The 11,724-nt window shown below is 29.8% G+C and overlaps 1 protein-coding gene across 1 annotated transcript; it reads right to left on the bottom strand.

Annotated features, from left to right (window-relative positions):
* Positions 1 to 366: 366 nt before the first annotated feature.
* Positions 367 to 9,978, bottom strand: LOC106691221 (uncharacterized). The gene is made up of 4 exons (XM_014436930.2): positions 9,920 to 9,978; positions 7,614 to 7,712; positions 3,949 to 4,047; positions 367 to 990 (listed from the first exon to the last, which is right to left on the bottom strand). The coding sequence occupies exons 1-4, from the start codon at positions 9,972 to 9,974 to the stop codon at positions 875 to 877; spliced, it is 369 nt and encodes a 122-aa protein (XP_014292416.1). The 5' UTR covers positions 9,975 to 9,978; the 3' UTR covers positions 367 to 874.
* Positions 9,979 to 11,724: the final 1,746 nt, after the last annotated feature.

The raw sequence follows: 11,724 nt of genomic DNA, 5'->3' as shown, positions 1-11,724 counted from the left end.
TCGGAGGTCATGTGATTTTGTAGGATGTTGATATTATCTTTATTAAGATAATAATAGTAATAATTAATAATATTAAAAATTAATAATAAATATACATAATTAATTTAAGAAAATATTGATGAAGCGCTTTTTTGGGCGGTAATAGTAATTTTATTTACATTTGTATTTATTGTGTTTCTTTAAGATTTGATATATTATTCATTTTATCGATTTGATTAATTTTTTTTCATTTTTTAACTTACATGGCTGACCTACTTGTCCGTGTATGTAATGTTTTTTTTAATTATATTTTTCAAGAATAATGAATATTTAAAAATAAATATAAACATTTATTCAAAATAATTTATTATATAACACTTAATTTCTTTTCTATGTTTACTTACTATGATTCACATGTGTGTAGTTAGTGAATAGTATTTTAATTGATAGTTAGGTAACACACTGTGCGCATCTGTTTGCAGAAGTAGTAGGGAATAGTTTATTTTCTTTTTGTCTTATTGTATATTGTTTATTGTTAGTAGTATCACCTTTTGTATATAGTACTTTGTAAATAGATATTTTTTTTTATTGAATGAACCTTTACAAAATCCTAAAAGTTCATTATGTATACCATAGAATCATTAACAATACTATATCGATTAATTCTATCTGCTATTGATCATTACACGTTTATCGATTAGGAACAATTCATAAATTATATACATTACTGCACTCGCATATTTAATGATGTAGTTTATTTCGTGTATATCGAAAATTTATTTTATTTTATTTATTTTTTTTCACATGTTAACTTACCGTGATTCAGGTATCTGTCTGCGAATGTAATTTTATTTTTAAGACTTACTTCAGTATTTTTCTTGTATGCTTTTTCTATTCACTGAAAATATTTTATATGGTGATGTTGATCGTAACGAGGATGGAAAAGATCATATAAGAAACCTCGATTCCTTTCCACTATTATTTGTCTTTCATGTATTTTTTCTTCTTTTTCTGTTAAAAACATAGATATATTAATTTTACAATTTATAAAGAACATTTTTTTATACAATAATCTTAATGTGTTTTTCTAATTCCAACGCTTTGGATATAATCAACCCACGGCCCTATGTAAAATAAAATCCGTATGTATACAATTCGGTCAGGCTAGACTTGAAGAATATACTAAATGCCATTTGCCAAACACCGACCAAGAAAAGAATCTACCCATAAAAAAATTAATAAATAGCTAAATTGAAATTAATTATTTCTTAAGAATGTCATATTTTAATCATGACAATCTCTTATTTGTCATTTTTATTGATCTATTCTATTTATTTTTCATATAATTATCATACATATCCTTCCTGCAATGGAATTGTAACGGATTAGAAACCCATTGTAATGACCTGAAAATTCTGATCCGAGATTTAACCCGTTCTGTTTATACATTCAAGATACTAATGTCATAAGTTAAGATAATATAACTTTTAAAAACTATAAAATTTGTAGAAAAGATGACCGTTACTCAAACCGTGGTCATCACGGAGTCCTTCTTTCCATACATCAGTCTTTCGTGTATTTCGTGCGCATCAGTGTTTTATTTCGAATAGACATCAATAAACACTCATCTCCCAGCGATAGTTGCGAAAATTGACCTACACTTTACTTCTTCAGTCTGTGATTTATACTAACTCAGGCCCAATAGAAACCTAGCATCTCCAAGACATATATAGCCAGTTCTCTCGTCCTGTTCTCTTCGTCGGAGATTTGAACGGACATAATCCTCTTTGGGGCTTACAAGACTAAGTCTTTTCTAACCCACTAAAACTACTTTTTTATGCAACAAATGAGCAAAATAATAATAAATTAAGTATAAAGAAGAAATAAATGGTGTTCATAACCAAAGACGTTTTAAGCCGCTAAACAACAATAAACGAACGAATCAACAATTAGGATACAGATAATTGTTTTAAATGGTTGTAGACCTTAATCTGTTAGAAGATTGCAAATATTGTTCATATTTTTGTTGACCTTATAACACTCATGCTATCGCATTGCTGGGAATCTCAGGGATGCAAAAAAAAATTAATTGAGTATTAATTAAATTATGAGCAGTAATAAAGGGATGTCATAAAGAGACCACACCTAAGGACACATTGGATTCCGTTACTTCACTAGTCAGGAGAATAGGTTGAGGGGGAATATCTAAATGAGATAGATGAAAGAAAAATAAATAAATATAATAATACAAAAAAACAAATATATTTTCTACAAAATCTTATCTTTATTCGAACTGGTTTTATTATATAAATAAAATAAAATGTTTCGATTCGGAACTCAAACACACTTTATTAATATTTTGAAAGTCCTACGTTTCGGCCAAACCATCGTCAAGTACAATCTTAACAAAAAATATACACCTTAAATTCCAACAAATACCATCAAATCACCTTTACCCTTCGTCGTAAACCTACTGACTGCCCTACAGTTTCATTTAATGATGTTACTCTTACCCCTGTCGAACAGATCCGCTACCTTGGACTACATTTGGACAAACGATTAACCTGGAATCCTCACACCATACTGAAAAGACAGGAAACTGCACGTCGATTTCGATTATTACAGCACTTACTAGCCAAACGGTCTAAACTTCCAACACATTACAAAAGACTGATCTACATGACTGTAATAAGGCCAATCTGGACATATGGAGTTGAGCTTTGGGGCTCCACTAAACCTTCGAATTCCTCTCGTATTCAATCCTTACAATCCAAAATCCTTCGTAAAATCCTCAATGCTCCTTACTTTGTCACGAATAAAATCATACATAAAGACCTTAATGTTCCCTATGTAACCGATCTAGCCCGAACCAGATATCACTCCTTCCATTATAAACTCTCTAACCACTCAAACCCCCTAGTTTCTAATCTTGCATCCTCTTCCATTCCTGCCAATCCTCCGAGGCGCCTGAAAAGAAGATGGCCACGAAACCAGCTAATGTAAAATGTCATTAGAGTGCTACCAATGGGTAGTTTCTCTACACGCCTGTAACACTCCAATTTAACTTAGATCAGATTTACTAAATGTATTATAATGTACAGTTGTAAATATTAATAAATAAATATTAAAAAAAAAATTACACCTTACATCCAACTATTAAAAAATTTTGGAATGCTATTCTTTCCAGGTCTGTTAATTTCACTTACTTTAACCTATTTTTTAATTTAATTTTAAATCTTCAATTTATCTTACACTATTATCACTCACTAAACAAAAATGTTGATAAGTTGGATTTTATGTGCAAATTTGTAGTATTTTACTTAAAGATTAGTTTCTTTTTGTACTATATTTTTACGCCTACGTGACCTTAACCTTGCCTTAACCTTGTGGTGGACATGGACCACACTCGAGCGGAAGGTCAACTTAAGACTGCTGACTAGGCAGGGCCACGTAGGCAGAAATGGCTGTGATAATGCAACTGAGCCTATAACTGAAGCAAGACTCTTCACACTATTACAATGCAAATGATAATACTAGCTACACTACAATTAGATCACTATTAAAAGGAGTCTATCTTGAAACTTCACTGATCTATAAAGAACAACATCTTTCAAAAAAATAAATATTTCAGAGAGACGACAGTAAGTATGACCATCTTAACCTAATGCATACACAGTACTGATTTGCCAAATCAAAATCTCAAAATAGTGATCATATAATTAAGGTAATAAATGCATTTATAATTATTAGATATTTTTGTCTTCGAATATAGTAGATTCTAGTATTTATCACATCAATAATTGTAATTGAAAAAAAAAAGTTGATACTAACCCCTTAAAATAGGTATTCCTTTCTACCGGATTCAAAAAACTTAATTATTTTAACTGTATTTCAAAAATACACAATACAAAATTTGATTTATCTTATATTATGTTTAAAATATTACTGATTTTAGTTGTTATATAATACCTTCAGAATCTCTGGGGTTGTACTCTCTGGAATATGAATTACATGGGTTTCCACAGTCTTCCATTCCTTCATCTTCGTTGCTGAGTCCTTCGTTCTCTTCTGAAAAAGTTCCTTCTGTATTCATCTTATTCAGAGACATTTTCTTACTTGTTTTAATATTTTAAATAAAACCTAATTACAACTTCCAGTGACTATGAACTTGAAGTAAGTAATATTTTGCCACCTGTTTTGTTTGCTTTTCGGAAATACCTGTTTAACTTGACAACAACTTTTAAAAATTGTTAAAACATTGATGAAAAGGTTTAAATTGTATATAGATTAATAAATTATAATTTTTAAACCAAGAGTAAAGAAAAATTGTCTTTAATGTATTTCAACCTTTTATAAATTTAATTATATCTACTTGGACAGTTTCCATTTTTGCCGTACTTTTTGTAAAATAGAAGAAGCACTTAAAGGTTGGCCGGAACATAGTGACTCAGTTCATTAAATATTTTAGAACTTATTTTTTTTTAATATTGTGTGTCATTTTGACGTGACAACGTCTTATAAATCATTTTGCGGGATGCAATGTTAGAAAAAGTGTCCCGTAACGGAAGTAGATTGTTTTGTTTACATTTAATACAAAACATTATTGGATAACTATAGTAACCATTTAAACATTTTACTTATATAAACTTTTATTTTTGACGTGACAACGTCTTATAAATCATGTAATATTAGCATAGAGTATACGTTGTCACGGAAATATGTCGCCTCTGTCTGGCCTCGGAAATATGAGGCCTACACGGGCACGGTTTTTTTTTTTCTCTAAAATTTCTAATAAATAATAGCCTAAGAAATTATTCTCTTTCATCGACAGTAGTTTTCAATTTTTAAATACTATTACTTTTTACAAAAATCATTGAAAATATGTTCTCGGTATCTAATGTCTATATATATTTATATGTATATGGTTCTTTTTGTTGATCTTGAGGTTCAAAAATGCCCAATTATATTTTAGAGAAGTTAGGAGATAATATTTTTCGCATATCCATACTCCTGAGTAAAAAAAATGAGTTATGAAAATGAAAGAAAAAAAATTACAGTAGTTAGTCTGTTTTCATTCTATATATTTATTTTCATTAGTGTTGTTTATTGTTAATTTTGAGGTTTGAGTAACATTAATTTAAATTGTTGTTAATTTTCCAATACGATATGTTGTTAATTGTGTAATTCTTATACCTTTCAACGATGATAATTTCTTCTATATTTCATTTGAAGTTCCCTCTTTCGCGTTCTATGATCTACGACTGTTTATCAAATTTGAATCTTTTCCCTGCTTGTCAGAAATGTGTAGTGATAGCAGTTTGCTCTAGTTGCTTAGGTTTTTTATTATCATAGAGCTATTTAATAGTTGTAAAAAAAAATTATATGTATATATTGTAAGACTGTCTATATTTATACATCATGTAAATGTATACTGTTAATAGCTAAATTATTTTAAAATTGTTAAATTTGCCTAGCTTTATCTGAGGCATCTTCTTGGTACTTTCCTTTGCCTACTCGTAAAATAAGATTGACGCTACTGCGTATTGTTCAAACTTAAAACTCGTAATTGTAATGTAAATTAAATAACCACGGGACAAACTCAAGGAAGGTTGCAATACAATATGAATTTATTATATAGGGAAATAAAAACAATAATAAAAATACAATCAATCACAAAATATTCGTATTTTAGTCCTAAATCTACCTGGTAGATTTTGAAATTACGACATATCAGAGTTCGGCAGTAATTAATTTCATTTTTATTAATTTTGAGTAAAGTGTAATCTAGTATCCATTTCCTCAACACATATGAGCCTCTTTATTTAAAGTTCACTAATTTTTTTTTTTAAAGTACAATGTCATGAGGTAATGAAGAATTGATTGTAATTATTTGATAATACTATTTAGGTGAATCGAAGAATTCCGTTAACAATAATATATTTATTTTTTGTATCAGAATACCTTGTTCATTCAATTTGTTGTGAATTTTAAATAAAACTGTACGTTTCGAAAGTAAAAATTATTTTCTTCAATAAAATATACCACAATTTTTTTTTTTTAGTATTAATTATAAGTGCTCGTATTCAAACTAGTTTGAGTATGGATACTCTTTAAACATACTTACAGTTTTTTGTTGAGTTAAGGCTGCTTAAATTGTACTCAGCTTTTGGTTTCATTTAATTGTTTATTTTGGTTTGTTTTTATTCTTCTCAAGTTTTTTATGAATATCGATATTGTACTCTGTACCCAAACAAGTTGTCTATGAGTGAAGTGATCAAAATTAGCAACACCGTATTCTTGTATAACTTGCCCAACTCTGCATCATATACGTATTTACGAATCCGAATCTCATCTTTCTTCTTGCGTTGATAGAAGGAAAGATAGTAAATTAGAAGGATACCTTTCACATAGTCTCTCGGCACCCCTTCGGGCTATTGCTTCGAACGATCCTTCTCCTACTATATATCCAACAGTGTGTGTGTCTGAATATACACTAACATACGTATATTAATTAAACTCGCTATGTTAATGTAAAACTAAATGATATTTTATGTCAGCTAGATCTTATCCTCAATGTTAAAATTTTTTAGGCCTTTAATGTCGTTTTTTCAAAAACTCTTTCTCTAAAGTACCTTTGATTTTCTTTATTGGAAATAATTAAGTATTTTAAGAATGTATGAATGTTAACTATGAAAGAATATGATAATTAACTAAATGAGAAAAATAGAGAAACACTAAAGGATTATAATAAAGGGACAACGGCTTCGAGACTAAAAATCGAATACAGCCGATCTTTCCCGATTACAATTGTAGGTACACTTCTTATGTTGAGTTACAATGTTGAATTAAATACTGAAATAAGATTGATATCCGTTATTTACACCCCGAGAAACGCTAAAATACGAATTTATATAGCAACAGAAAAGTAAACATTTATTTTGTATAAGCGCGCCACGCAAGTGATCATTTTTTATTATGGCTTATGGTTCTCCATATTGAAGTCGACATGTTAAAAAAATAAAATAAAATTAATAAATAATAGAGTTGGTCTTTCTGCATCCATCCGGGATTTTTTGGAGCCTCGCTAAGAATTGACACTAGACTTCATATATTGATTGTAATACTTAATTATTAACCTGTTAATTGGGCTTTTAAATTAAATAGTGTTGTAACATTTTCGTCAATTAACTGAACAAATAATATAATATTAATCTAGGGAGAAGTAAGGATTTATTACTTTCCGAAGTCCCGTTTTTAACGCCGTGTCGTCTTAATATTGTCGTAAAATATTATATAAATAGATCCCATCAAATTATGTTTAGTCATGACTTGTTTCGAAAGCGAGGGAACCATAAAAATATTGTGCTTTAAAGATATAATGAAAAATTATTAGTTTTATGAAATAGGAGAGATTTATTTACAAAAAATATATTCATTTATGGAAGGTTCAATGCCGCACGAATTAAAAGAACAACGGCTTTAGGCACCAACCTTGGGTTTAGGTACAGACTTGTTTGCACTTAGCCTTTAATTAATATTATTATACAAGTTTTTATATCCAAATAATTTTACATACTTCGAATATTTTCATTTATTTCCCAATGCATATACAAAAAATAGACCTTCCAACTGACCGCTGTCATCGTCTTCTGCACTGTCCCAATCCATAAGATATTCTTCTGAATCGGTTTCCTCTTCCGTTTCATCTCCATCCTTATTGAAATTATTGCCTGCTAATGAAAAAATATAATTGTTTTATTCTCACAGGGAACATATTACAAAAATGATAACTTATAATTATATAAAAACATAGTAAGGTAGTTTCATGCAATTTTTTTTTTTTTATAAAGAATAACTAAAAATGAGAATACTTTTTTCCTATTCTTAGTTAATATCAATAAAAAATAAACTATTGCTGATTTTATTACATGATAATCAAGATAGATTGGAAAATCCCATTTCCTATTTCATCACCAATTTATGTCTTCTATCCTATTGGTGCATGATGATTGTCGAATTTTTGACTGATTAATTGTTAAAAACTTCCTAGTTATATTGTTTCTAATTTTTTTCTTGTAGAAATTTTACTCTTTTTTTATTTGTAATGAATTAAAACGGCTACTTTTTTTTTTCAAAATTTATATATGTAAAAAATATATAGCTTATTTTACTGTTAAAGTTAAATTACGTAAATTGAAAATAGTGAACCATTTCCTTTTTCTTTGGATTATCAGAGCATTATGTAAAATTCACTCACCTCTCTTAATTTATAATAATAATAACTGTATTATTAAATTCTCAAAGTAATATTCTCAATAAAGCCATTACGATTTATAAAATAAGCTTACAGATGAGATGATATATTGATTTTTCTCATAGCTCAAGAGGCTTAGGTTAAGCTAATATAAACTCGATCATATTTCAAATAATAACAGATTTGAGCAAACGTTCCTCGCAGAAAAGAGATTAATTTAAGATGATATACATATACTGTTTCGAACAGAGGTTCAGAGGTTCCCAACTGGTGGCCTGTGGATCATAGCCGGCCGTGGATGGTCTTGCATGGAGTTTGGGACGGGGCGGCAATGTAAATTTTTTACGATTTATCCTTAGAACTATTTTATTTTTTACCTATCCTGATGTTTTAGTATCGTATGGAAGATTCCAACAGGCACCCCAAATTTGATTCAAAATGCATTTTTAAACAAGCTAATTTTCAATTATTTTTCTTGGGAGACTACCCTTTGTTCCAGCGGTGGGTCGCAAATGGTTCACTTTCCGGCTTGGTGTTCCACAGGCTTCTTTCTATGGGTTGGGAACCCCTGATCTAAAATAATAACACAAATATTATATAATACTTTATCAGTTTCATTCGACTCTTCTTTGGATAAATCAATCCCTAGGTACAGAGTAGTTGGAAGTCTCAGAGAAATTTAAGTTACACTAAAAGCACTGGTAATAAGTTTTGCCATATCGTTTACATCTGAAATCGTAAGGCCTGTGTGTTTTATTTCATGTGTGCCATAATAAGGAGCTTTGAGAATTTTGGATGGATGTATGTTTGGTTGAATCCAACAACGGCTAGTCCGTGAAGTCAGTATATGCATGATGGCGGTGTTATAATTTATTAAAATATTTAAGTCAGTGTTGGAATAATCGTTATAGACGAGCTGCTATTATCTTTTCATCTCCTGTGGCTGTTCCATGTTTGTCTGGCGATTAAATCCAAAATACCTTCCTGTTCGCCAGCATTTAAAGGTTCACTATCAAAGAATAACTAAGGAATATGTGGTAAGTTTTTGATCTAAAGGTGATTTGAATAAATTTGTCAACATCACTATATTCAATATTTAGGATAAAAAAAGCTATGAGGGGAATAAACCTTACAAACCCAAAGTTTATTAATTCGAATCCTGGTCCTAGGATTCCCTTAGAAGTTAACCTACTGGAGACAACACACACCAACTAAGGAGTTATTATCATACTCTTATTCTTCTTCTTCTGGAACGACAGACCATGGAGCTCCAAGGCCTCGCGCGATGTACTACGGAATACATCATGTACATAATATACTACTATCCTACTCAGTGTACCTTAAAAGGGTATCATTACCTGTATTTGTATGATGTCAAATACCCAAAGGATTGGTCCTTGGTAGATATGCTTCGAAAATGAAACATAGTTCATCTTGCATCTTTCGGCATCTATAATCTGTACTATGTACAACTTCTAATATATACAACGATACAATATACACTGAGAATTTAGGAGCTTGATATTACCCACTCCATGGCTATCTGTTCTCCCGAAAGCAATTAAGTCTGTAAGGTGAGGATATCACGCGGTTTAAGATCACAATGATTAGTTGAAACAGAGGATGACATATACTAGAAAACTAAAAAAAAAATTTCTTGTCACTAGATATTAGTAATTTACTTACTGGATGACACCGAGATAACACAAATAGCAACTGAGAAAATCAGAAGTCTCTTCATGGTGGTGATTGCAGGACTATTTATTGAACAGTCTTCCAATTTTTTTCCGCTTCGATGAAGATATACTCATTAGCAATAACCTTGACTAATTTTAAATATTTCTCTGTAACAAATATCGTCTCTAAATATCACTATTTCGTTCTAATCTGTTTCAAGGATAAATGGTCCATAAAGATTTATTTTTATTTCAGTTGCTATGTGACACAGGTGGAATCCTCTCACATGCTTAGACGGCAAGAAACTCCTCCAAAAAAATCGGCTATTTTCACGTTTAATGGTAAACAAAAAATTGAACGCATAATTTTTACTAGGTGAATGGTTGATCTAATCACTAAAACTCTCTTTTTATAGGGATATCATAGTATACATTATGTTTATTCTTGGACTTGTAGAATTACTGTATAAAATTAATTCTCATCTAAATTTGACAATATACTCCGTTGAAAGAGCTTTCACATAATCATTATTTTATGAAATCTTGGCAAAAAAAAAAACTCTTCTCACTCTATCATGTAGCCCCAGCATACCCTCCTCTATCATAAAACTATATTTAGTGAACTATTTAATATCATTGAAACTTCTTTTTTTTTTTAATTCAGTGCCTTCAAATATAATTTATATTTTGAGTTAATTTATTTTTTTTTTAAGAGACATTATTCCACTTCGTAATCTCTTACTTGAAAGCTCATAATTTGTTTATTAGTTTTTTTTTTTGATCAGATCATCATCACCCATTTACTCTTTGTTGGAGTTAGGGGTAATTGAAAATGATTTTTTTACTTAATCTAGATCTTATAGTGAACAAAACAAATCAATTTCTCTTGTACCATCTCGTTCACTATTAACCCAACTGAGTCCTCTAGTTTTGATTGACCCTTTGCACTCGGTTGTCCCCCTCTGGTCCCTGCTACATAATGAAGTACAAACCATATTAATGTTGTATTTTGTATACAATTTCTCTGACTTATACAATTCTGCCAGATAATGTTTTATTTTTAAACTCATGTAATATCACTAATAGTCGTCCCTATCATAAATCAAAATGTATAATTGTTTGTATTTTTTAATTTGTGTATTTATACTTATGGACTAACACTATTGACTTTCATTCAGACACCTGAGGGGAAATTAAAGTTTTTTAGTGATTACGGAGAATCAACTTATTCCACCGCAATTTTGTAAGTAACGCATATTCTCCTGTAGTTTTCTATTTAAATGGCACAAAAAAAAACAGATCAAATTCTGATAAAAATATCAAGATGCATATATAAATATAATATATAAATAAATCAACCGGTCTTAGGTCGAAAGAAAACTTGCTGATTGCTTTCACGACGGACTATACACTTCTTTTATCCGTTGAGCAATATATAGGATTTGTAAAATATATTTACACTAGTATGGTTCAATGATATAGGGAAACTTGATAAGATAATAAACAAATCCTAAAACTGAGAAAATAAATTAACAAGAACTCACATCGTATTGAAGCTTCGAATAGTAATGAGACAGTGTTTTCGTAATTTACCACTAATATTTTCCAAACAATTTTTTTTATCCTTCTTTTATTACATTATCATTACTACATTTTTTTAAATTATAAAAATGGTGAAACGACAACAGTAAGGCTCTAAAGTTATACTATATAAAATCACAATTCCAAAGTATATATTTTTGGCGTCTTGAAAAAGTGGTGTTGAGTTACTGTTAGGTAACGTCCGAAATAGTACCGAGTGCTGAGGGTTAAATA

The sequence above is a fragment of the Halyomorpha halys genome, unplaced genomic scaffold, assembly GCF_000696795.3.
Source record: "Halyomorpha halys isolate HHAL.00 unplaced genomic scaffold, Hhal_1.1 Scaffold2175.1, whole genome shotgun sequence".
Classification (NCBI taxonomy): domain Eukaryota; kingdom Metazoa; phylum Arthropoda; class Insecta; order Hemiptera; family Pentatomidae; genus Halyomorpha; species Halyomorpha halys.
Note: the sequence above shows the minus strand (reverse complement) of the source record. Positions and strands in the feature narration are given on the sequence as shown.